General features: G+C 34.5%; 1 protein-coding gene across 3 annotated transcripts in view; it reads right to left on the bottom strand.

Annotated features, from left to right (window-relative positions):
• Positions 1 to 523: 523 nt before the first annotated feature.
• The window catches only part of NRK (Nik related kinase), a gene marked incomplete at both ends in the record, with an annotated part of 139,768 nt that continues 112,405 nt past the window's right edge, over positions 524 to 27,886 (bottom strand). Inside the window, 13 exons of one of the 3 annotated variants that reach the window (XM_082610325.1) lie at positions 524 to 619; positions 2,322 to 2,461; positions 5,193 to 5,352; positions 8,108 to 8,257; positions 8,548 to 8,690; positions 10,325 to 10,429; positions 13,991 to 14,149; positions 16,051 to 16,194; positions 18,338 to 18,493; positions 18,939 to 19,125; positions 22,235 to 22,571; positions 24,112 to 24,476; positions 25,760 to 25,857. In XM_082610325.1, coding sequence (XP_082466451.1) covers positions 524 to 619; positions 2,322 to 2,461; positions 5,193 to 5,352; positions 8,108 to 8,257; positions 8,548 to 8,690; positions 10,325 to 10,429; positions 13,991 to 14,149; positions 16,051 to 16,194; positions 18,338 to 18,493; positions 18,939 to 19,125; positions 22,235 to 22,571; positions 24,112 to 24,476; positions 25,760 to 25,857 — 2,240 coding nt within the window. The remainder of the gene's footprint in view (positions 620 to 2,321; positions 2,462 to 5,192; positions 5,353 to 8,107; positions 8,258 to 8,547; positions 8,691 to 10,324; positions 10,430 to 13,990; positions 14,150 to 16,050; positions 16,195 to 18,337; positions 18,494 to 18,938; positions 19,126 to 22,234; positions 22,572 to 24,111; positions 24,477 to 25,759; positions 25,858 to 27,886) is intronic. The other 2 variants (XM_082610326.1, XM_082610327.1) reach the window with 2 other exon arrangements.

Below are 27,886 nucleotides of genomic sequence, written 5' to 3'. Positions count from 1 at the left end.
TTCTCCAGGCATGCAGGTTGTTCAGTCTTAGTCTGGTTTATGTTTAGTCCTTATTATTTTCATTTCATAATCTAACCTTTGGTTCTTTATAGGACTTGGCAAATTTGCATATGGTTTGTTGCTATTTTTATTTTTTTCCAAAAATAACCCCCTCATTCAGGGCCAACACTTTTGAAAGCTGTTTGGAATCTAACTTATTACAGGTTTCTTAACTCCATGTTGTAAAATCTGAATATAGATACTGTCCAAACTGTCCAAAGAGTAATGTTTGAATTCACAGTAACAAAAGTTACAAGGTTTGTGCAAAAGATATTGTACACCATTGGAGTACATAGAGCTTGCTATAGTTAATTTTATATATAAAGTTACATTTCTCATTAAAACTATTCTGTGCTACATTAAAAGTATCTGATTTAATTTTTCCCTACCAGTAAAACTGAATGCTCATTTAATCTCAGAAATTTAAAATGCAAATTGCATATTTACGATGTTTGTAATTGTTATAATAAATCATTGGAACCTTTTAAACACCATAATTGCTTTGGAGCTCTTCAAGTTTTCCAAGGGTCATGAAGTAAACCCGGCTGTGGCGATTGCGCAGGATAGAGGTAAAGAACAGCTTTAAAAAGAGAGAAAGAGACACCATCAGTAAATATTTAATACATTGCAAACTGATATTTGATAGGTACAACTATAACTTCAGTTTATCTGCACCAACCAATAAAGTATTAAGTCATACTGTTTTTCAGAAAGGGATTTCCTCAGATTAAAGAATATGAATTTAAATTAGTATGGAGTCTAAATTACAAGTAAAAAATAACCTTTTACCATATTCTACAATTGTACTTCATATAGTTTAAATAAAATTAGATTTTTGTAGGTGGTATTCATCTGCTAAACTTCTTGATTGGTTTGGTTAACAATTCTCCTTTGCTATTTGTTTAAAATCTATTTTTATTCAAGTTGGCTTTCCTTTTTCTTTTAATATATGGAAAATATTACCTTATTTAGATGTTCACATTGTTGCTGGTGTTTAAGTGGCCACTGAAATTTTCTACTTGGTGCAAGCTTCTATTTCAGTGGAAGACTGACATCAAAAGACTGAGATTATGAGCTAAACCAATCGGCTTAGAGAGGAACATGTTGTGTAATTATGGTCTGTGCCATAAAGAAAATTAGGACAGTACAATAATATAAATAGCAAACAGAGGTATCCTTGTTAGGACTAAGTATTTCAACATCCACAATGGATATACTTAGGAGGGTGTGTGATGTAATGATGATGATGATGATAATAACACTAGCTACCCGTGATTTAACACTTTTATGTGCCAGGCAATCTGTGAGATGCTTACTATATACATATTATTGATAATTTTCAGAATTGTTCCCAAAGTAGTTATTAATATTCCCATTTCTGAGATGAAAAAGCTAAGGTTCGGAAGGACTAGTCAAACTTTTTACACGTAGTTAGGTGGCAAAGCTGGGACTGCATCCTAGATCTATCCGATCTCAATCACTGGTTCTTGCCATTATATCCCTTTATATTAAAAAAAAAAGTACCTTTTCTTGATGCCCAGTGCTTTACCCTGTTTTTTTCTGATATTAATTCAAATCCTTTGCAATTTCTTCCAAATGTGAATGTTTCCTGGTCTTATTAGAATTATTTCTTCACGCTATTATTTCTCATAACATGTCGGGACTGTAATGATGTCATGCAATTCATTTTTCCATCTAAACTATCTGAGTTGGTTAAAATTGATCACATTACACAAATAATTGCCAAATCTTGATTTTATTTTTCTTTCCTGTGAAATGGACATAATAATGTCCACTTGTGAAGATTAACTATGATAGCTTCTAAAGTATTTAGCACAAACTCTACCATATAATTAGGTGTTCAGCAAACATAAGTAACTTTTTCCTTCTTCTGTTATTGGATTACATTGAAAACTATAAAAGGCAGATTTACTCAAGCATTCTTTTTCAAAATATCATATTAATATGAACATGAAAAGAACTACACATCAAAGACAATAATGGAATTTATAAGAAATAAAATAAAGACTAAGCTTTGCTTTGGACACAATTAGAATTTTTACATTTTTGAAAATGATTTCTTTTGAAATCAAATTTCATGGTTTACCAAATCAATGTTTCTAATGCAAATTGCAAAAATATTTTTATTAATTTATTATATTATTAAGAGTATGCCAATTTGGGAAATATATTTATAGCCAGAAAGAAAAGGATATAAATTTCCTTAGTTAATTTTCATCACTTGCTTTATTTTTGCTTTAACTGGGGGATGTAAACTATACCTTGTCACCTCGGGTACACAGAAATCTCAGCTTCTTAATTGACCTGCGCTTCAGTTCACTTTCCAGAACCCTTGACTGCAAAGAGCGGACTTCAATGGCTTTTTGGCCCCATCCTGTGGCTCGCTGTGAACACTCATAAGCTACAATAAAAATTTAAAAATCAGAAAAACATAATATCTTTCTGTCAGTGATAGAAAATTATAAACACAGTCAACATTTGATTATTAAGAGGGACATTATTACAGTTCAGGTAAATACATTCTTCTTTCCTGCTTATAAGACTGTTGTTTGGCCACTATGCTGCTCAACAGTGGTGTTCAAGCCAGCTATGTACTATCACCATTGTGACCAACTATTTAACATTGTGAATAACTAGATCTCAGTTAATTTTTGTATTCATATTCTCCAATACCACAGAAAAAGCTAAGGGTTAATCTTACCCTGTTTGTAGAAAGTCAAATCTAGCTGCAGTGATTCTTTATTTTATAATCTAGTTGAGGTACAACATCCTGTAAGGGTTTGTACTTGTGCTTAAGTGACATACATTGAAATCTGACTAACTTTTCAAAATTAAAACTGCTAAAAGATGATTCACTCAAATAATGACTTTAGCAACTCTAATGTAATTCAATTAATTACCATGTTATACATAGAACTAAAGCTAATTTGATACTGCTAAGCATTTCTCTTGCTCAGGAAATTTTTATTAAGATTTAAACTATCGGACCGTGTTTTACATTACTCAGTGACAATAAAGACTATGACAATTGCTTTAAAGCAGAAAACCTAATTATGTAAATAGCCATAGAGTCAGCTGACACTGTAAGGTATTTTCTGACATGGGGAGCAGTATTTTTTCCAACAACTGCATACAGCAAAATTTTCTAAACTTAATGCACAATGTACTTGCTGAGCCCAAGTACACAGTTCACATGGCATTACATAATTTCTACCTTAATTCTAAAACACATTAATCAGCCACTTAACCTAGCTACTGAGCTAACTTGTGTATGGGGTGGAATCCAATGATTTAGTTCAGAATGCTTAATGATACTTGCTGTGATTGCTAAGTCTCTATATATTTGTTTGAAGATCCAAAGCAAAGATCTTATTAGTAAAAACATTCATTATATCTAAAGGAATGTAGATTGGGAAAATCTGGATCTAGGTTAGTTTTAAATATCAAAGCAGTTGTTTTTAAACAGAAAAAGAGAGTAATTGATTTCCTTAATATTAGTGTTATAATGCAATATTTATATACTCTCAAAATACCATTAATACACAGACCAAAATATCATGTTTTTATAGTGCTATAATTTATTTTACACATAGAGGGATGCTTTTCAATTTTAGTGACTTAAAATAGCTCTTTCTTTTAGGTCAGAAGTTGTCCTGCCGAAGGACAAGAACTGTACCAGATGACTTTTTAAGACTTCTTTGAGTCCTATCATTGTCTACATGTGGCATAAATATGGCATAAATATAGGGGTTCTGTTTCCCATTTGAACTGAATTTCCTTATTCCAATTTCTGATTAATATATTGATCACAACCACTGTAAAGGTTAGAACAAGATTCATTATTTCAGGTTTTTTTTTTTTTGCCACAGATCTGTCAATTATATTGTAAACGTTTATGTCTTGTCACAAAATGGTTTTAAACCCTCTGTGAGTTCTTACCTTTTGAAGAAATTGGAGGAGGTTTTCAGGATAATCCTTAACACTATGTATGCAAAAGGAAAGGATTCTGCAGATGCAGTGCAAAGTGCCATCATCCCATAATGGAAAAAATGTCCATTAAAGAGAAGTTCTTTCAAACTGGTCTTTAAAGCCACATGTGGATCACATTTAGCCATTTTATAGAGATTTCAGAAGCTCCTGGTTTCTTTATTGATAAACTATTTTCTCTCTGTCTCTCTTGTCCTCCTTCCCTCCCTCCCTCCCTTCCTTCCCTTCCTTCCTTCTCTCTCTCTCTCTCTCCCTCTCTCCCCCCTCCCTCACTCCCTCACCCTCTCCTTGTCCTTCTCCCTCTCCCTCTCCTTCTCCCTTCTCCATTATTTGCTTCATTAACCTTATCTTCCTTCCAGGAATATTTATCTTCAAGCAAATCATTCTACTCTCTCCCTAATATTTTTACTGTTCATATGCATTATTCTGTTCCCTATCTAGAATCCCCTCTGTAGTCACCAAGACTCAGAGAAATACGAGTTTCAAGTTATTCAGATTGCCCAGATCAGCAGTCCTGTGATGGTCAGGAAGAAAAAAATATGTCCTGGTCTAATGAAGATGAAAAGGCAGTTTTCTTTATGTTGCCATCTGGGTAGTACCTAATAGGCATTCCAATCAGTCATATTTATCTCTTTTGTAAATGAAGTTTGATGAAATCTTAGTGACAACCAATATGTCACATATTCAGTTTGTATTTGATTCTTCACAGAAATATTACTTGCTGAACAGAACACTATTGACTGTATAAAATGGAAGTATTTTGCTCTTCTCTTATGACTATTTGGCAGTCTCCTAAGATAAAGGTAAACCTCAAAAATCAGTGTGATGGAATGAAATAGCTTCAACATCTGTGTAAAAGCTGCAAGCAAAGGGATTTAAAATAAAATTACAGATTATTGTGGAAAAGAATTACTTTCCTATTTTAATTACATGATTTTTGAAAATGAACAACTAAGACAGCCAAAATCAGTCTCTTTGTGGTAGCCTTGTGAATTCATTAAGAATAAGACAAACATACACATTACCTTACAAGGGAATAAGTATGCCATATCCCAAATTAACACTATATGCCTTGAGAAAAAGTGATACTTCAGGAAATAGAAGCTTTTCTGGGATCGTCTGAAGAAGAAAAATTTTATACATACCTACTGAAGATGGTATGTCTTTCCACACTTCAAGGATCTTCTTGAAGAGTTGTTCATTCGCTTCCATGGAAAGGGCTTCAGCATTGAAGGTGAGCATCATGCCAATTCCCAAGGAATCAGGTAAAATGATGATATTCTGTGGTATAATGATTTCCAGGGGCTGGAATTATGTTTCATAAGGATTTACATGTCCAACATTTTATCACTACTACTTTCATTGAAGCAGCTTGGTTGAGCAATAAAGACCAAAAAGGGGTACAAAATGCAGGGAGGAGAGAAATTTCTATTTCAGTGCTAAACAGCATGCTATCCAACACTTGAAAAGAGCCTTCCCTATGTCATAAATCTGTCACTGTTTAATATTCTCCTTTATATTTAGGAGGAAACTTTGTAAAAAGCAGAGATATACTTCCAACACAGAGAAATTCGTTGAAATTTCACAAACTATTATGTATAATGATAGAAGAAACATTACTTGTTTGATTTCAGATTCATTTCAGCACACTAATGAATACTTTAGTAAGGAATCACAAAATCACTGCTTATCAACCAATTCATTCAAATCAGAAATAGAAAATTAACTTTAAAATAGCTTGGGTTTAAATATTTACAAGGGGCAGCCTTATAATATCCTTCACTGCTTGAAATGTATCCTCCCTTCACAAAAATATAGAATTTCTTATCTAATTTATATAATCTTAAAATATCTTCAATTCAGAGATGTATTAGGTGACAGAAGATGAAATACTAAGAAATATCTAAGAATTTCTAAATTTCATGATGCATAAAACAATGTGACAAAACTTGCCTAAACTACAGATATTGTCACATTAATCATATTTCCCTAAAAACCAAACAATTAATTCCTCTATCATTTTTCGAATTTAGCAAGTTAAAGGAAAAAATGTCAGAAACTATACTTGCCAAACCCAGCGTACTCAGGCCAAGTGCTTGAGGCCATGTCTCAGTCTCAGCAACAACAATTCTTAAAACTAAAATGGGGATCCAGAGGCGAAAAGCAATTTTAATGCGTTCCCTGGGCACTCTCATGAGCAGTTGAATCAGAAAAGAGATGAAGGAAGAGAGAAAAAGAAATTCAAGAAAAAAAGATTGTCTCAAAAAATTTGTTTAGAATAGATCTGGACTGCTGTAAATCCAGAAAGCCTCAAAGGTAATTCTCTTGCTTCTCAGATGATTCCTGAAGTAACCAGATATTCTGTAGCTTTACAGCTTTTGTAATCTAGCACTTTTGGAAAAGTATTATTTTTAGTACATTCTGTTTCAGAAGACACTCTCCTCCCTTATATTAGAGTCCTTTCTCTTTTAATGGGTCAAGACTCTAGGGCATTTAGCTAAAAATTCTATTTTTTAATACACTTAAGGTATCCTAATTAGGCCAGAAAATGATTTTTTATAAACCTCATCTTCTCTCATTCTTGTTTCCATAATAATTAACTGATCGTTTCAAAAGAAAATAATTATTCTTTCTTAGTAGTCAAGTGCAACACAGAATTCAATCTTCCTAAATGACTTTTCAAATAAGTATAAACTTGGACCAATACTGTGGTGTTCAATAATGCACTACCTTCAAAATAAAGGCTATCTGACATGACATAAAAAATAAGATGCAGGAAGTGATGGAAGACACTCCAAGTGAAAAGTACTATAATATTTATACTAAAATTAACCTGAACTCATTTAAATGGCTTTGGCTGGGCTTGGTTCAGTATTTTATACCTTATAAACAGTGATTTCTATATAGTCATAGGTGACAACAGGATGATCAGCTAATTAGATTGTTAAATATGACCAAAACTTTAAAAAAATTCTCCATTAATGATCTGACAATTGCTCCATGTAATCTGTCAGAGATATATAGATAATTCTGAAAGCTGTGCAAAATATCACATTACTACAGTGGCTTAGCAGTACATAAAAGTTTTCTCCTGGAATTTTGTATAATGCTAAACTGCTAAAACTTTAGTGATTGACAAAATGGGGAATTCAAAAAGGGTGAAGCAAAGATTTGTTGGTTCAGCCCTTCCTTTTTAATATAATTTTCAGTAGGACAAATGTCATTTCTACCATCAAATTTGAGATATAGGAGAATTATATTATGTATGGTACGTGTGTGAGGGGTATTATGTTATGTTCAAGCTCTTTAGACAAATGATGTGTTTAGTATTTTTACAACTATCTATATTTTAGATGCTGTGCCATATTTTCATATTTATAATTAATTGAGTTAAGAGTTGATGTGCATTAGCTTTTAAAATGCTGAATCATTTGATCAGAAATTCTAAGTATAACATACTGTAAGAGAATACTTTATGATAATTTGCTATATATTGCAGTTAAAGTACTACAATCTGGATAAAGAAAGGGCATACACATAATAATGCTGCAATATTGGTGTAATTTAAAAAAATCTGTTAATGCATTATGAGGTGCAGAAGACTAAAGCAAGGGTTGCAAACTCATATGGCTTCAAGGGCCAGTTATTATAAATACATAATGGTGGATGGATAGAGAATGTATAGCATATGTTCCATGTAAAAGTGGGCGGGCACAAATTGGTTCCAGTTGATTATGGCCAGATAGTAATGTTGGCCTGATATTGTCAGATCATTGGTTTTTCAATAGAAATCCAGATTTTAAATGTAAACGATATTTACTTAAAAACAAACAAAAATCACTGTTGCAGACAAAATCTATCTGTGGAACAGACTTAGCTGTCTGGACTAAGAAACCATCAGCGATTTTTGTTTATCCATTACTACTTTCTGGCACTTTATACTTACCTTTTACGTCTCAGTTCTAATATAGATATTGATACTCATATTTTTAAACCTTTAAGAGTTTTGACAGTTGGAAATACTCAAATTGTGTTATACCGTAATTTCTAGGGATCTTACGTTATTTGGCAGGGTCACATCAGACATAACCTCAGATTCTGCATCAATGATGTGATATCCATCTGCTGAGCTGAAGAAAATCTTTAGTCTTTTTTCAGAACCAATAGCCAGGTCAACTGTCACTGGCTTATGACCAAGTGTTGGAAACACCTGTAGATATAAAACCAAATATGGCCAAAAGGCCAAAAATGACACTCTGTCTAAGGCGAAAATTCCCCTGCCCTTTTGTTTAACAGGTTTATAAAACCCAGAATGACTTTTAAAATTACATAATATATTTAGAGACCTATGTATTATAACTTTTTTTAGGTCTGTTATTACAATAAGAATGATTATATTCAGGTTCTAAATATTGAGTTTTCCTTCGAAGGCCAAATCTCCAAAAATCATAAGAGCCATGTATGGCCCTGTACTCTGTTTGCTGTCTTTAAATTCCTTGCCTTGAGCTTCAGCAAATGAAGGAGCTCATCTGGTCTCTTAAACCGGTTTGCTGGATCAGCTGCCTGTATTTTTGCCAGTATTCGTATATAGGCTTCATAGGACATGTAGTCTCCTTCGGAGTCTGCTGATTGATCAATGCACACTTGGTAGGGAATGAGAAAGGCCAGACATGTTAACCTAACATAGACTGGATGTACTCTAGGCTCTTATGGTTCCTAGTCCAAGGAAACAAAAAGCCAAACAGGATTCATTGCCAAGTTCAGGTCACAGTAGAGGACTGGGCATCACAGTTTTCACCACACTGTAGTCATGAGGTGGGATTCAAGAACTGGAGTGAGGACTTGGACCAGGGACTCTGTATCAGGCTACACAGACTGTTGGTACTTACCTTCTTTGCTTTCCAGCTCCATACCAGGCAGCTCTGACCAATCAGCAGACACCCAAGAACAAACCCATATCCAAATACTGACAGCTGACCCAAGGCCCAATTTAGGGAGATCAGATCAGGGATGTGATTTGTGTCAGGACAGACCCAGACTATCTATATAGTAGTCTGTGCTATTTATAAAAGAACATATTTATTGTGCAAATAGACATTGAGGAGCAGTCATAAATATTAACCCATCTTTATTGTATACATGTGATGTTTTGGCCTATAAAATATACCATGTAATCAGATCCTGACCTAAGATACAATAGTATTTCATGAATACGTTGTTGGGGTCTATCATGATGTATCCCTATCAGTGCTTTGTAAAAACTTGTCCAGGGACCAACCAGTTCAAAATCTCCTGGGTTGTTTGCTAAAAATATAGATTCCCAGGCTCCACTTCAGACCTACTAATTTGGCCTGGAGTTGGGTCTGAGATCTAAACTTTTAACAAATGCTCCAGATGATTCTTATGTATATCCCAGATTAGGAGCTACTGGACTCTATGTAATATTGCCAGCTCACTAATCAGTCCTTATTACTATAGAATAAATACAAAATAATCTTATTTATGTTGAATTCTAGAGCATTATAAAAAGATAATGAAGATAAAAATAGTCCCCAGTTTATGAGATGTGATTAAAAATCATCAGCAACTTAATTGTTTGGGACACTAAATGGTTACCTTAAGAGGCTGATCCATAGAAGTTCAATTAAACCATAATAAGGGTGGAAACAGTACTCATAATCCAAATAAGCCTAACCACCATTCCTTGTAATAGTTCTAGAGAAAAATGTGTTTAGAGATCCAGCTTGGAAGGAATATAGAGCCATCCTTTCCTCCCCACCCCCATCTACTGTAGCCCTGGTAATTAAAGCAAAGGCTTTCTCCTCCTTCATTCTTCTTCCAGGTTCATTCCTCTACTATTCCTCTACAATGGTAGAGGTTTCCCCCTTTACCATTGTCACACCTTTCCTTACCTTCCCTCTGCTCTCCACCCCCCACTAAGAGAGAACAGGGAATTTCTCAGCTTCAAGTCATTGGGGTGGCACCCAAAGCTTATGTTTGTGGCTTTAGAAGAGAAGGTCTTCATGTTGACTACAGGAATTGGGAGTGAGGAGCTGGTGGGGAGGTCCTTTAAGGGGAGGGGTCAGGGATTTCCCTCACACTCTCCCTTGGTGTGGTGCCTGTGAATTATCTAAAAAAGGGTTAAATGATAATTATTGACATGGTATATTTAAGTTACATTAATTGTAGAAGAATGGTATATATTTCTGCTACTCTATTCCAAATACTGTTCTGTTTACAATTTCTCAAAAGAAAAACCAAAGGAAAAGGAGACCACTCACTTTAATGGCAGTGCTTTCATCAAAGGACTTTGGTGCCCATGCATACAGGTGAATTGATGATTTCAAAGCAATTGCAATATATGTTGTTTCTTCATGTTGCACTACAATGATAAAATACAAAGAAGTAACGATGCTACAGAGTTAACAAGAACACTCAAATATTTGTGTTTGTTGTTGAAAATGTCATAATAACAATGTAAGACCATAGATCACTTATTTTAGAAAAGTTATTTGGTTACAATTTGATGCCCAAAACAAGGTGACAAAAATACTGTATAGTTTTATGGAGTGTATGCATTAGCCTTTAAGAACACTCTAAATTGTACACTGAAAACTACAGAACATTGTTGAAAGAAACTAAAGAAGACCTAAATAAATGGAAATACTTCCTCTGTTCATGGACGGGTAGACTTAACATTGTTAAGAGGTCAGTACTATCCAAAGTGATCTACAGGTTCATTGCAATCTCTATTAAAGTCCCAATGGCCCCCTATGCATAAATGGAAATGCTGATTAAAATTCACTTGGAATTGGAAGAGGCTCCAAGTAGCCAAAACAATCTTGAAAATGAAAAACAAAGTTGGAGGACTCACAGTTCCCGATTTCTAAACTTACTACAAGCTACAGTAATCAAAACAGTGTAGTACTGACCTAAGGACAGGCATATAGATCAATGGAGTAGAATTGAAAGTGTACAAATAAAGCCATACATGTATGATCAGTGGTGCCAGGACTATTCAATAGGGAAAGAATAATCTCTTCATCAAATGGTACTGCAACAACTGAATATCCAAGTACAAAAAAAGAATTGGACCTCCTACCTCAATCTATATACAAAAATTAACTTGAAATGGATCAAAGCCCTAAATGTAAGAGCTAAAACTATGAAACTCTTAGAAGTAAATATAGGAATAAACCTTCATGGCAATAGATTCTTACATTTGACACCAAAAGCATAAGTGACAAAAGAAAGAAACAGATAAATTGGGTTTCATTAAAATTAATACTTCTATGTATCAAAGGACACTATCAAGAAAGTGAAAAGACAAAGTATGGAACGGGAATAAATATCTGCAAATCATATATCTGATAAAGGTCTAATGTCCAGAATATATAAAGAATACATACAACTCAACAACAAAAAGATAAATAAGCCAAGGAAGATATACAAATGGTCAATAAACACTTGAAAAGATGCTCAACAACATTATTCATCAGGGAAGTGCAAATCAAAACTATAATGTGATGCCACGTTACACCCACTTGGATGGCTAGGATCAAAAGACTGACATTTACAGGTGTTGGTAAGAATGAAGAGAAAAATGGAGCTTTCATACTTATGGCAATGTAAAACAGTTCTGTCAGTCACTTTTAAAAATATTCTGGCAGTACTAAGAGAAAAGAAAATATTCACTCCAATGTACAAAGACATGTATGAAAATGTTCATAGCAGAATTATTCCTAATAGCCGAAAAGTGGAAAAAGTGCAAACATATAAAACAATGGATGTATAAAAAGCCGGATAAACAAAAGGTGATATATCTATACAATGCAATACTATTCAGGAATAAAAAGGAATACTGATACATGTTGAATAGGTTACAGCATGGATGAACTTTGAAAACATTACGCTAAGTGACAGAAGCTTGTCACAAAAGACCACATATATAATTCCATTTAAATAAATCGTGGAAAAAAGACAAATCCACAGCAAAGAAAGTAGATCAGTAGCTACTTAGGACTATGAGTGGAATAAGGTAAGAGGAATAAAATATGGAGTGTCTGCTAATGGCCATGAGGTTTCTTTTTGGAATGATGAAAATTAGATCATGGTGATGGTTACACAACTCTATAAACATACCCTAAACCCTTTAATTGTACACTTTAATGGGGTGTATTTTATGATATGTAACATTTCAATAGAGCTTTTTTTATTAAAAAAGAGAAAATATATAAAGAGTATATGCTTGCTCTTGGCTAGACCTTCTGGCTCTCATGAAATATTTTGTCCTACTTCTAGATTTATATTTGCGCTAAAACCCCGCTTCTTTGGCAGAGACACTGCTTCTGTATTCGCTAGCCAGACTTCATCTGAGACTAATATATACGAATTCTCTCTCACCTCTCCCCTCCCTTCCTCTCTCCTTCTCTCTTTCTCATTCTGTATCTCTGTCTCTCTGAGTCTAGCTTTGCTTTCTTTTTTTTTTAAACTGTTCAGAAGTAGGTCAAAGAAGCATGAATAATAAACCCCCAAGAAGCAAAGAAATTCTTTGTTAAGAAAATAGTTCCAATAATTTAAATATACGACAGTAACTGATGTCGGTCCATTATTTTGTTGACCCTGGAAGGCTATGAAAATACCATGCAAGTATGGTTATGTTGTTTTCTTCCTATGTAAAGGTGCTACTGTTCCACCTGTCAGTAGGACAAATGTTATTGCTGTTATGAGAGCTGGGATGGGTTGGAATGCGGTCAGCCAGGAAAACTGGACTAAACTAGTCCATCTGTTTACCAAAAGCATAGATCTGAAAGATGACTATCTTTGTAAACTCTCTCTTATTCAACTAAAAACTCGGTAAGTTAGTAAGAGGCAGTTCTGCTATATAAACTTTTGAGTTAACATCTAGGAATATCTTTCACCTCTGGCTACCACATTTACATAATATGATTTGGAGGAAATTAGTGATACATAAAACTAGAAGAAAGTAGTATATTTATTTGATGCCTAAGTTGTCTGAGTGCTCATTCCTACCTTTATTGTTGTTTGTGTACATATGTACACACATATGGAAACCTATCCTTGGAAAGGCTCTTTCTATGCAGAACAAAAATGGTCAGTCAGTGTAGAAATATACTGCCACAACTCATATTATGTGATTCCAGCTATCTCTTACCTATGCCACTAGTTCTGCCTCACAGGCAATTAGTAAAGAGGAAAGAAGAAAACAAAGGCTGAGAGTAGAGGGGATTTGTTTCAGAAACAGAAAGAATTGGATAACATTACTTCCAAGTTGTTGACAGATTAGAGCAGGACTCTAAGACCTTGGATTTGTTACTCCATTTCACAGTGGATAGTTGTGAAGAGACAGGGGATATGAAAACACAGTAATCAGACAGGAAATATTTAGCAATTATATTCATGAATATCAACAGTGGGAATGAGAGCCAGCAGACAATTGATGAATTTTCGTTTTGACTCATGGTAAAGTTTCCTGGTCAGTATTAAGAGGGATTTTCTGATTTTGAAAAAAGGAATTATTATGTGATCCTATTTTATTGCTGTTCCAAGAAAAGATAGTCATATAAATCTCCTTGTAGGTTATTGAAGATCCATCAATGCCACTTATATAATTGAAGTTAGATAGAAACAGGAAGAAATATCAGTTCATATGAACTAATTAGAGTGACTGGGAAGGGAAGAAAGGTGAGAAAGTGGACCAAACTTAACTCCGATAGCTATTTCAGTCAATCTATATTTTCTCAATAACAGCCAAGATTGTGACATAAAAGACCTGAAAGGTGTGTCAGTGAAATTCACTCATTTTTGTATTTAAAGTTGCAAATTCTTTTCTTTCTCTACTTTGCCTTTCACAATAATGTTCTTCACCAAATGAAGGGAAGCAAAATTTATATAGCTATAGTAAACATGAAATGAGACTTACGGACACTGAAGTGTTCACAACCTGTCAACTTATCAATAGCTTTGCAGGCTTCCTCTGTCTTGAGCATTTCCTCTTGTCTTCTTTTACTTTCTGGATCATCATTCAAAATCTTGTTTCTCAGCCAGGTCAAATGATATACCCGAAGTCTGTTCTTATGGCCTGATAGATAAGAAAAGATACAATGTTTCAATTCAGTCTATGTTTTTATATATTAGAAGAACAAAAAAGGTAAAAGCATTTTTGTCTTTTTAACCAAATGTTTTCATTAACATAAAAAAATCACTTTTAAAAATCTATGCTGCATCAGAGTCTTCCCTTTAGAGTTTGGAAATGTGATAGCAAAGTCTCTCAGTCTCTCACTTCCAAGAGATAGCTGAAGTGTCTACCAGCTACCTATGTAGAAGCAAATGTAAAATACTTCTTTGGGACAGGTTAAGACTGCCAGTTTGCAGGCAACAGAATCACCATCCATTCATTTGTACCTTAGCTTCTTATCTAAGTCATGACCTTTCTGGGATTCAGAGACCCAGAAGCTATCTCTGGTAGTGTGTATATATGAGAAGGGTTTCTTATGTATTGATTGTTAGGCATTCTGGGCCAGTGAGATGGGTCTTTGTACTCTTTCATTCCAGTATACTTACGAAATAACTGAACAGTTTCATTATTTTTTCTCGGCCCAATCTATCTTTAATGTTAATTTTCTAACTGTAAGTCCCATCAAATTCCTACAATTCCTTCAGAAAAACAAGCCATTAAAATTACACATTTCTTTTCATATATAGTGACTTTACATTCATTTTTAGGGTTTACAACTGTAAGATTTCTGGGCCCAACAATAAGTTTCTCATTTATGTAATTAATCTTAAATATATTTTTACACAACATTTTTGAGTAGTGTTAGAAATCAAGCATCTATATCTATTGCCATTCTAGTCTCAAATGGTAAAATAAAATTGAAATCCAAACTATTAGATATCTTTCTATACTGACGTCCTCACTACTATTTGATGCAAAAAATAATCCACATTTAAGAGAAACTTAAGAATTAAAAAGAGAACATTTGGGTTAGAGAAAGCTGGATAAAAAGTAAAGAAATCTGTTATCCAGATGTGCAGTCTATAAGCCACCCAGATGTTTTCAAAAACTAAATGTTGCTTCTGTGTGCCTCAAGCAATTATAAATGAATGACCAAAAAATCATGACACTTTATTATATCTGTAGAGGATTTCTCTAACCAAAACTTAAAGCAAAATGAATCATATTTAGGACTATACATAATCATTAATTAATGTGCAATATCGTTATTAGGTACAGACAGGAAGTATATAAACACATAAAATTACTGTGATTAGCATAATTTTATTCTACAGTCAAACCATTTAAAAAATTTTTCCTAATCTTTCAACAGTCATTTTTTTGCCTAAACTCAGAATTAATGTTAGGGCTTTCCTGATACCAAGTACTGTTTAGTAATCACAATAATTATTAACATCCATATACTTGGTCTCTCATATTTCAAGGTTCAGGATCTGACTGACCAAAACTAAGAAGTTCAACTACTATGTGGGAAGAATGGATAGATCTTAGGGGATCCATTCTTGTTACTAGTCCTATCTGTAGGCCTTTGTTATACAGCTGTGGCAGAGACGAGTCTCATTTTTATCCAATTATTGTCCTTTTTGTTCTTTGTTGCTTCTAACACAAGAAAGGTATATAGTGGAGGTTAGTGTGGTCGTGTGTGCATGGGTGGGTGAAGCTGTGAGTTGTGAAGATGTAGGTGGCTACTCAGAAAAGATGTGAAAGGATGCAAATGGCATGGTTTTTCTTGTCATTGACCTAGAACAGGTACATTACAATCAAATATCCAGACACCAAAGGAGAGTCTGAAGTTTAAATTGTAAATAGGTAAGAAAATACAAGTAGGAAAGCCTGGTGTCCCAATTAAAATTTATATTTAAAGTGCTTTCCTATGAATACTTTCACCTAAGAAAGTCTTTAGCCCAGTTTGCAACCTAATTTATCTGCATAATTACTCAGTTAATTTTAGTTCTTAAACAAACCAGAGATGGTAATCAGCAAATTGAGTGGCTCTACAACTTGAATTTGACGGAATGGTCTTCGCTTTATAAGTTTAGTAATGTCTGCCTTTCCACTTCTGTCCATCAGATACAGATTTGATCGAGTTCCCAACAGCAAATTCACTCCTGTTCGTATATGAAAAGAAAAGTGCTATATTAGCTCAGATTACATTTTTATAATTGAATTTATACTAGTATTTTTGCTACTCCAGTGTGCTGATCTATGTAAAGGTGATGTTTATCATCTTAGGCTAATGTTAACTTCATTCTGTGTAAAAATGAACTCTCTGCCAACAGAACAAATTTATTTTTATTAAAATATTGAAGATAATACCCTCTAGCAATATTCTACTGGCTGGTGTCCTGTTTGCCATCACACAAATAGAACTTTATGTATATCTCAGCACCTTTCTGTAGTGTCCCAAACTTTATAAAAATCAATCAACCTTTTTGAAAGTTACCATTAAATATAAAAGATGCCTAGTATATATCAAGTCTTCAATTCAGTTGATATCTCATTGCTAACTGTAACACGGTTTTAATGCTTTTAGAATAATTGCATGTAAATTGTTTTTAAATTGAGTCATTCTGTGTTCACACATATATTTAAAAAAACATATATTGCTAAATGCCTATAAAATTAGTTTCTACTTTCATGTATTTACACTCCTACACTCTGTTATTTGTATGCTGGCTTTATTCATTCTAATAGAAGCACTGCTTATAGACTGAATGAGAAGACTAAAATAGCAGATTGAAGTAAAGTTAGAATATACTTCAAATGGGGGTCAGGATCAAGATGGTGGAGTAGAAAGACCCTGAACACACCTCTTTCCATGGGCATACAAAAATTACAACCACTTACAGAGCAACTGTGTATCAGAATGACCTGAAGACTAGCAGAAAAGATTTTCCACAACTAAAGACATAAAGAAGGAGCCACAACAAGATGGAAAGGAGTGGCAGAGATGTGGTTTAGTAAAGACCCACACCCTGGGGTCAATGACTCATAAACAAAAGGGATATCATAACCACAGAGGTTCCCCTCAAGGAGCAAGGGGTCTGAAACTCACATTGGCTTCCCCAGCCTGGGGGTCTGGCACTGGGAAGATGAGTTCCTAGAACATCTGATTTGAAAATCAAGTGGGGCTTATGTTCAGGAGAGCTGGAGGGCTATAGGAAAAGGAAATTTCATTCTTACAGAGCATGCACAAAATCTCACATGCTCCAAGTGGCATGATGCAGGGCAGATGCCTGGGTTAGAACCACTTGTTGTTCTTAGAGAATCCCCCTGGAGAGGCATGAGGCAGCTGGGAACCCCTGAGGACTGAGACACTGGCAGCAGCCATTTTGGGGATCTCAGTCTACCACACTGACACATATTATAACCTTTTATTTTTCAAAATATAAAACCACAAATGATAAAAATGAGTTACTAGACATTAAGTTCATCTCTGGGTAGTTGTCTGACTGGAATGATAATGAAGTAAACTTTGCTTTCTTGTTATCCAATACATTATATTAGTAGAACTTTGAGGATGGCTTATTTTTTTTCCAAATTGTTTAGTCCACATAACTATAATGTTTGCTACACTGTTCCATTTTTAATTTAAAATTCTGTCTCCTGTTCAATCATACATTAAGCAAAGTCTATGAAACTGAAGGTAGGAGGTTGGCATTTATTTTGGATTTGTCCCTTCCTTGCATTCATTTATTCTGTTTCATTTATGATTCAGACCCGCTTGAGGTAAAATATTGTCTCAGCATTACCAATGTGGTTATAATTCTTCTGGAACAAAGGGTTGAAAAAGTCTATCAAAGTTAAGATATTACACAAGGAACTTTCTCTACAAATCCTCAAGATATTTTAAAAACAAGAACCTGAAGAAATTTCTTGTAATATCTCATTAGGTATTATATGTTGCATTCTGACCAAATTAAAAATACTAAGCTTGAATTTTCAAATAATCATAACCTAGTCCAATTTTATATTTTAGCCAAGTTAATTAGGGCAGTAAAGAAAAACAGAATAAAAAGGGTAGGAAGTAATTCAAACAGCAAACTGCATTGAGTAAAATAAATCAGCAAATAAATAAATAAGCAAGTTAACTACTGTGTGTGTATATGTATGTGTATATATGTATATACTTGGAAATGGTTTTTCAATAGCAAACACATGTTTACATCTATGATTTTTCACAAGTTTGCTATATAGATAAAAATATATTCTTTAAAATATAACAACTCAGTTTTAAGAAACCAAACTCACCCCACAAAGAACCACAGCAGATCTCAGAAGTGAATTCCTTTTCATACATGTGGATTAGTGGTTTTTTACATTCAGGAGAGACATAGAGAGGGTTAACATTGACTTCAGAGGGTTGCTTAGATGATTTCTCAGGTACTTCCACTAATCCAGCATATACTGTGAAGAGAAGATATTGAGAGAACTTACACCATATGCGCTTGACTGTTTCCACAAATGAGACATAGCTTAGAAAAATTACTTTTCCTTTACTGTATTTTATTTTTTTATTGGAGCTATAATTTCTATAAATCCATAACCATCAGTTAACACAAATCAAGATGGTCAGAATACATTTCTGAATATGAATATACTTCAAGTTACTGTGATTAGATTGCAAGTAAAATCCAGATGAGGGACCCAATTTCTCAATTGTAGTTCAAATTTAGGTGCCATAAAGACTAAGTGAAGAGTAGATTTAAAAATATATATACATCCATCTGAATTTATGTCAACTGAGTATCAGAATGATTTGATTCTTTTCTGGTAATGAACTAGTGGTCAAACACTGTATTTAATATGTGAACAGACTGCAGCATTTGGAGATTATATTAAATACACTTACAGATGGTACTGGCAAAGTCAGCATTTGCAGCCCCTTCAGAACCGTTGGAAGGAGATGAGTGGCTGGCAGAAAAACCTGATTCTGTTGATACTTCTGATATGTCCATAGTGTCATTCTCATCACCAGGTGCTGCGGGTGTAGCGCCTGAGGAAACGGCATTTGAGGCTTCACTTCTACCACCTGACTCCTAAAAGATGATTAAAAATTTATTTTGACTTTATTAGGAAATTAACAGTGAGAGAAATATGATATGCCTAGGGGTTATTTGAAAAAGAGAATATAAAATTTGTAACTTCTTATAATTCTTTATCCTTATAAAATCCACATTTACCAGTAGAACTCAACAATGTTATCAGAAAAGAAATAGGGCTTCCCTGGTGGCACAGTGGTTGAGAGTCCGCCTACCCATGCAGGGGACACGGGTTCATGCCCCGGTCTGGGAAGATCCCACATGCCGTGGAGTGGCTAGGCCCGTGAGCCATGGCCGCTGAGCCTGCGCATCCGGAGCCTGTGCTCCGCAATGAGAGAGGCCACAACAGTGAGAGGCCCACGTACCGCAAAAAAAAAAAAAAAAGAAGAAGAAGAAATAACTATCCTATATTGAGACAACTGATGCCAAAGTAGGAATTCAAGGAGCATGAACTCCTTAGCTGTATAATTTACAGACCTAAAATTTGTGGAGTTTTTACTATGCATTAGATACCCTGCTAGGCATCTTATTTACATATTGTTGTGAATCCTTGCAACAACCCAAAAAGTAAGTAAGATTATCTCCATTTTACTTACAAGGAAACTAAAGCTTAGCGAAGTTATATAATTTACTCAAGGTCATAGAGATAATTAAGAGGATCAGAGTTTGAAGCCAAAGTCTGTTTGATTCCAGAGCTTACATTCAGCTATGCTATGGTAGATTCAATTCCATTTTGTCAAATGACAAAGCTAATGATGGAAAATCAACTAACACAAATTCAAGAGTGTGAACATGCTTCAGTGAAAATTTAGCCAGATTCCATTAACTTACAGAGAAGAAATTCAAGGATAAAAGTCACAAAATGTGACAGAATTTATGTGGGATGCATATCCTGTGGAAAAACATACCAACAGTTTTTGGTAAGCCTGTTTGCTGATAAGCATTTCTTTGTTTCTAAACAGTGATTGAGACAGCTGTGCTGCCCTGTCAAAGACTTGTTTTTATGACCTTTCCTGCCACAAAAGTGTTGCTGCATAGCACTGGGAGATCAGCTCGGCACTTTGTGACCACCTAGAGGAGTGGGATAGGGAGGGTGGGAGGGAGGGAGACGCAAGAGGGAAGAGATATGGGGACATATGTATATATATAACTGATTCACTTTGTTATAAAGCAGAAACTAACACACCATTGTAAAGCAATTATACTTCAATAAAGATGTTAAATTAAAAAAAATAAATAAAAGATTATCTCATCCTAAAAAAAAATTAAAATAAAAAGAAGATCCATTCACTCTGTAAAGGTCAAAAGCATTTCTTAAGATAACTGGAGATACCCAGGGGTGCTATGAAAACCATGCTGGGACATCCTGTTTTAATGTCTTTAATTAAGATAAGTAGGTAGGCAGTTAGGTAGGTAGGTAGTAAGTAGGTAGGATGGATGGATGGATAGATGGATGGATGGAAAGATAGATAGACAGATAGATAGATAGGTAGTTAGATAGATAGACAGATAGAGAGGCAGACATAGATACTTTCCCACTGATGTTGCTTTCCCATTGGAAACCATCTAGGGAGTTTCCTCCTTCCTTGTTTTCTTTGTTTCCTTCCTTCATTGATTTCTTCCATAATTACTGTATTCATCCCATAGACGAAGCCCTAGGTTGGACCCTGGGATTGTGTGAGTAGGTAAAGAAAAGTAATCAAGGATGGATTAAAAATAGTTCCTGCCTTTTAAGAGTTTACAATCTATTGTGACAGAAGAGCAAGTAAACAAATAAATAAATTACAAAGTCATAAGTACTAAAATAAAACGATGGGCAAAATGCTTGCAGGTGCAGATGAAGGGGTGTGTAATTCTGCCTTGGGAACTCAAAGATGATATTTGGATATTTGGATAGTTGGATCATGAAGGATGACTAGTTCACAAGCAGAGAAGAGGTAAGGGGAAGCCTTATAGACAAAGGGAAGTGCTTGAACAAGGTCACTAATTCATGAAAGAGCATGGCATCTTCTAAGCTAGTTATGATAGGACAATAGGCTGGGAAAGTAAATTGACACGATTTTTCCTTTGTCTGGAATCTCATCTCTGTTTTCAGATATCCAATATTCCCCATTTGTCAAGAATTAGTTCAAAAACCATGTGTTCCAGGAAATCTCTGTGATAATTCCTATTTATCTAGCACATGTGAAGCTACTTGAGTATTTTGAAACATATCTATAAAGTCTGTAAATATTTTGTGAATGACAAAATAATTGTCTAAACACAGTACACTAGTTCTGTTTTAAATTGTATGTGTTAACACTTCTTCCTCAAAAAGTTAAAATAGAAGATAACAATTCCACTCCTAGGTATATAGCTCAAAGAATTAAAAAGAGGGACTCCAACAACTGACACTTGTACATCAATGTTCACAGCAGCCAAAGGTGAAAACGACCCAAGTGTCTATCAACATATGAATGGATAAACAAAATGTAATACATTCATGCTACAGAATATTATTCAGCCTTAAAAAGGAAGGAAATTCTGATACATGCTACAAAATGGATGAACCTTGAAAATATTATGCTAAGTGAAATAGACACAAAAGGACAAATATTGTATGAGTCTGCCTATATAAGGTACCTACATAGAAAGTAGAATAGAGGTTATTAGGGACTGGGAGGAGGGATAATGGGGAGTTAATTTTTTGTTTGAGATGATAAAAAATTTCCAGAAATGAGTAGTAGTAATGGTTGTAAAACATTGTGAATGTACTTAATTCCACTGAATTGTACACTTAAAAAATGGTTAAAACATAAAATTTTATGTTATGTGTATTTTATCACAATAAAACCTCCCAGAAAAATGTATGTGTTAAGAGACATTATCCCAAGCATGTGATCTGAGTAATAAAGGTAAACAAATAAGATATTTTTGTCCCTGAAAGAAAATAGGAACCATCCAAATTAGAAGAAATAAAGATCTATCTACAGCTATAATTAAATTCTTTAAGGCTTTGGGATAGAAGTTTAAAATATATTTGTAATGGCTGGAAATATGACATATCACATGAAGAAATGCATTCACAAGGAGAAGAGTTCATTCTCCTTTTCAAATGGCGCATTACCTCTGGTTCATGTTCAAATTCCTGGGATGCTGGTTTCTCCAATACTGGATCATCTATCTCTGAGCAATTTTCTTCTCCATTGAGTTCAAGGGCTTCACTCTCTTCATTGGTTTCACTGACTCCCTCATTTCCATTACCCTCTTTGCCTCTTCTTCCACTGCCTGTATTGGCTCTGTGTCCTTCATGGTCTCCAATGGCTGCACTGCCCCCAATGGCTGTACTTCCTCCGTGGCTTCTACTAGCTCTCTGGCTTCCATTGCTGCTGGAAGTTCCTTCCCCTCCATCACTTCCATCTTTACCATCTTGCTTGTAGCTTCCACCTCTGCCACAGCTTGGCCTGATAACAAGATCCAATTAATGATAGAAAACCACCCAACAAAAACATATTTGAAAGTCAACAAATGAAACAAAATTAGTATGCCTTACACATATATACTATCTCCAGGCATGTTTTTGTTCTATGTGAACACTACTGGTATGATATAGATATGAAAAATGTCCCTATGTCTTGTCAATCTTAAATATTGAATTAACACCATAGCCACTGTCAATTCCCTGGCTGCATTTGGATGGCAGATGGAAGAGAACTTGCATCCTTTATTAGGAACATGTGTTAGGTTAGTAGCAATAATATGTTTTATTTTCTTAAACCATAGAATACTTCATGCATTAGCAACTTCACAGTCACATGAATGACCAAGCCCATATTTCTGGTTCAACCACAACATATTTAAATAATTCTTATAATATATGTAATTTATGTTAATTTAAACATGTGCCTTTATTTTCTAACATGTGTATTGTCCGCTTTGCAACAGATTTCCATTGATTGTTCCACTATTAGCACTAGGAAGTTCAGTAATATAGATCTCATTAAGTTAAGATAGTCACTTAATTATTTGCTAAGAACACCAAGCTTAGCAAAATGTCTCAATGATTTTTGCATAAGGGACAACATAAATATGTACCTATGATAATTCTAAAAGCAAATGAATTTGAGAACAAAATTCCTGGTAGTTTTTTAGTTGGCAAAAAAGAAAAAAATGTTGAATGAATTGTAGTCTGTTCTGTCATGTATATCCCCAGTAACATTTGAAAATTAACAAAACAAAATATGGATTTCAATATTATAAAGCAAACAATTCTCCCACTGTTAATTATTTTTCTAAAATTATACTATATTAATGAATCACCTTTGAGAGCAGTTTAATACAAACCATAAGCACATGTAAATAAGAACACACTGGCTGCTTCTAGAGCAGGAACAAGTAACCATATATATATAGCATACTGGTGGTATGCCAAAAACTCTACTTCTCTAAATATTACCACTTTGAGCAGCTACTCTATAAGAAGATAAAATTGAACGAGCACTGAATTTAGTTACAGCAGTTTTCAGAATCCCAAGGATAATGCTATGTTAGTAAGTTGGAGGTTAAAACTATCAAGTGAGTAATATATTTGCACTTCATTTTTCTCAGCAAATTTAGAGATTTTGTTCACAAACATCAGGGCTTCAACTTACAATTATTAATAGGCACACTACTTAATTTGTCAGCCCATTTCTCACACTCATTGTGTTTTACAGGGTAGAATGATTCAGTAGCATTAATTTTAACAGAAACACCCAGACAATTCCAGTTATAAAGAACTTAATAAATAGTTGAATGCTAATAAAATATAGTATTACAAGAAATGCAAAATTAAGTGTTTTGCATTAAAATAATTTAAAATCTATTGTTGAAAATCAACCATTTACCAACATGCAAGTGCAATTCATTCACCCTCTTGGTAATAAATTTTGAAAGTAAACCAAAGATGCAAATAGTTTTGAAATTATAAAATATGGATAATGCAAGTAATCCAGAAAAACCAACCTTGGCCAACTAGGAGCATCATCACGATTATTGCCTTTGTCATCAACAACCTCATCATTGTCATCATCATCTTGGTCTTCACCAGCATCATTAGCCTGATCAACCTGGTTATCCAACTCATTACAGCCATTGTCATGGTCATAAGTATCTTCATAAGCATCATTAGAATCATCATCATCACCATCAGTATCAGCACCAGCATCATAGAGTTCAACATAATCACCATCCTCTTCAGGTGGCTGAATGACAGGTGCAGGAGTTAACCAATCATTCCGGAAGATTTCAGAGAGTGCATTATAGCCTACCCATTCATTTGTCAAGTAAACGGGGGGTGATATTTTTCCTACTTTAAATCCATCTGGAACCTGTGTGCACAAGAAAGGTTAATGTAGTCTCTAGTAGCCTTTCATTTTCTTCTAGATTGGAAAGCTTCCAGGCTGATAATATTTTAAAATGTATTTTCAATTGAAATGAAGATGTTCACTCACTATATAGAGCCAACATTTTTGTGAGGATGAGCTGCCAAAACCCAAACCTCAGGCTATGATCATTAATGGCCTTTCTGGATCACACAGGGCAAAATTTACTCACTTTGTTTTATATTAGTCCTACTTATCTGCTGAGAACTAGACATTTGGTTTTGGTGCTGGAGAAGAGACAGATGATTTAACATTCTAGAGAAGACAGTCACTTTTTTCCTTTTGTTTTATCCTTTGATATTGGGATTAGCTCTTAAAATTGATATGTTAATTTCCCAGCTCTAGTTTTATGCAACATAGGTTGTATTAAAGTAATGTAAACACTTCTAAGAAGTAAATTAATATAAATTCACCCTTAAGTATGGTATGTGTCCTATAAGCAACCTCTGAGCAATCTGAAAGGGGTGTATGTGTAGTAGGGTAGAGGTAATTACAAAAGTAAAACAGAATGATCTGAAACCACACTGCCAAAATAATTAGAAGGTCTTTTTATTTATGAAATTAGAAGGCATTTTATTTTTCGCTAAATGTTTTATCTTTATGCATTGCCTCATCATCCACGAAATGATATTAGACAAAAACTGAACATCTAAACCTTACTCCTTAATTTGAGATTAGCTTCTGCAAATAGCTTTTTATCACTCCTCTCCTGAATATGTTCTGACAGAAGAATGTGAAAGTAAAATATTTTATGATCGATTAAATGTTTTTATATTTTACATTACAAAATATTTTACATTAAATGTTTTTACATCAATTAAATTTAATTTCTAGATTTCATATTCTGCATACTGACTTACCAATAGAAATATATATTTGAAAGATTAATTTAAAAACTGAACACTTTAGGGCCTCCCTGGTGGCGCAGTGGTTGAGAGTCCGCCTGCCGATGCAGGGGATACGGGTTCGTGCCCCGGTCTGGGAGGATCCCATATGCCGCGGAGCGGCTGGGCCCGTGAGCCATGGCCGCTGAGCCTGCGCGTCCGGAGCCTGTGCTCCGCAACGGGAGAGGCCACAGCAGTGAGAGGCCCGCATACCGCAAAAAGAAAAAAAAAAAAAACTGAACACTTTGGCCTTTCCCTCGAATGAAGATGAAAATATGTAAGTTAATAAATTGAAAATTAAAAAGAACAGATATAAATGTGTTAAGAGTTAAGATGGAAACTTACATGGATGTCAACCAGCAACCTCTGATCAATAGTAGAATAAGGTGGTGATGACTGGGACCTCCTCCTGGTCGCAGGGCTCTCTTCCTCAGAAGAAGATTCTGTGGAATGCCAAAAAGACATTAGTAACAGTTGTGATCACAGCCATTGACTTCATTTTTATAGTGTACCAGTTCAATCCCTTGGTATTTTTCTTGTAGCCTCTTTTCATTCTGGAGATATCACTTGATAAATTCTTATGGGGCTAAGATCCTATGTTCTGTTTTCACAGGCAGTGACAGGCTCAAGGTTTGTTCTGTTAGACCTGCATGGCTTTTTTGTTTTTAGTATTAAGTGTACACTTGCTAGGTATTTCTCTCTATCTGTGTAACAAGGTACACAATAAGACTGGTATACAGATAGTCCCATAAAAAAAAGAGAATATATCAAGAATAGGAAGGGCTGGGTGGTATTTCTGGCCTCCCATAACCAGTAGAAAAAGAGCCCAACAGTATATTAGAAGATGATAGATTAGACAAAACTTTCAAGAGGAGAGTTGACTCTTGAATCTTAATCCCCCAATTTCTACTCAATGATATATCTTCAAGTATTTCAATACAGTTGAGAAGTGAACAACTGAAAAGTGGCAAATCTTAGCCCTTTTTATAAAGCCAGGAACCCTTCTATAGAAGCTCTCTGCAATAGAACTTTCTGCAGTAATAGAAATGTTCTGTACCTGCATTGTCCAATACAGTAGCCACTATCCACACATGGCTATTGAGCATTTGAAATATGGCCAGTGTGTCTGAGAGGCTGAATTTAAAATTTAACTTCATTTTCATTTTAGTTTTAATTTTAATAGCCACATTTTGCTAGTTGTATCACAATGCACAGCTCATTTCTATAGTGTAAATACTTCCATTTAAAATGCAAATTTGTCTGGGTTAGAAGTCTGGATTTTTAATATTAAGATTTGTGGTATAGTAAATAACATCTGTGGTTAAAATAGAGTGAGAATATTTAGGCTCAAAGATCAGTAGATCTGGGTGAGTGTACTTAGAAAAAGCTTCACTAAGGGGACTCTCAAGTTCCTTTTTATTGTTTTTGTGTGCTTGGAATTTGAAGATAAATAGTACTATCCCTCTTTTATTTGCAGCCTTGATATATAGCCAAAGTATTGACACTAGAACTCCAAAAAGTATGTATTTGAAAACATTTCTATCTTTTGAGAATATTGTACTGAACACATCTTACAATTTATGTTCACATCTTCTGACACTGTTGTACTTTTGCCATTTATTATCTTTCCGTAGGAAACTATTTCTCTCAGGTCTTTTGGTGTGTCATTAGGCTAAGTAAGAAGTTTGGGTGAATGTCTGAGATTTTGAGGCAAATTTGTAGTAAGGTGTTCTGATTTCCTGCATCATGAAGTATGCAGTCTTATGGGAACTTCAAATCATCTATGTAGCACACACAATAAAATAACAGAATTTTAGAGCTAAAAAGAACTTTAGCTATTATCTACCCAGATACTCTCCCTTTCTCCCTCCCACCACTGTTCATAAGTGCTTTGGGGCCTATTCCAGAGTTTCCTTATTTCAAAATATACAATATAAATAAACCTTAAAGTTTTAGTTCTTTCTTCAGTATTAGCAAAATTAACCCTAGTCAAACCAGAAGGATTCTGGGGGAAAAAGTCCTAAAGTTTCTCTTCACACAGGCTTATCTTATTTCTCACAAGATAATATTTCTGCACAAGGGGACACTACCATTTAAAAGAATTATGCCATTATCTGAGTCTCTTAAGAAGAAGAATTGGGTTTTAAAATTCAGGACTTCGACTATATGATTTTCATACAGTGTACCTATATATCCATTTAATTATTGACATTTAAATAAAATCTATGTGCTATATTTTACAGATGACTTGGGGACTCAGTCAGGCATTTTCCCCTTACTTAACTTACTTGAATTGCTTAAAAGTAGATAGTGCCAGATTTTATGACCCAAGGCATAACTTTTCACTTTGTTTATCTGATATGTCACAAATCTATAATTCATTTAAACTCTCTCAAAATTACATCATAAAATAAAATACTTATTTGAAATTCATATCACTGTTCGTAAAGATATTTTCTATGATTTTATTGA

This window comes from Mesoplodon mirus (genome assembly GCF_964341445.2).
Source record: "Mesoplodon mirus genome assembly, chromosome: X".
Lineage (NCBI taxonomy): Eukaryota > Metazoa > Chordata > Mammalia > Artiodactyla > Ziphiidae > Mesoplodon > Mesoplodon mirus.
This window is presented reverse-complemented; position numbering and strand designations above follow the sequence as displayed.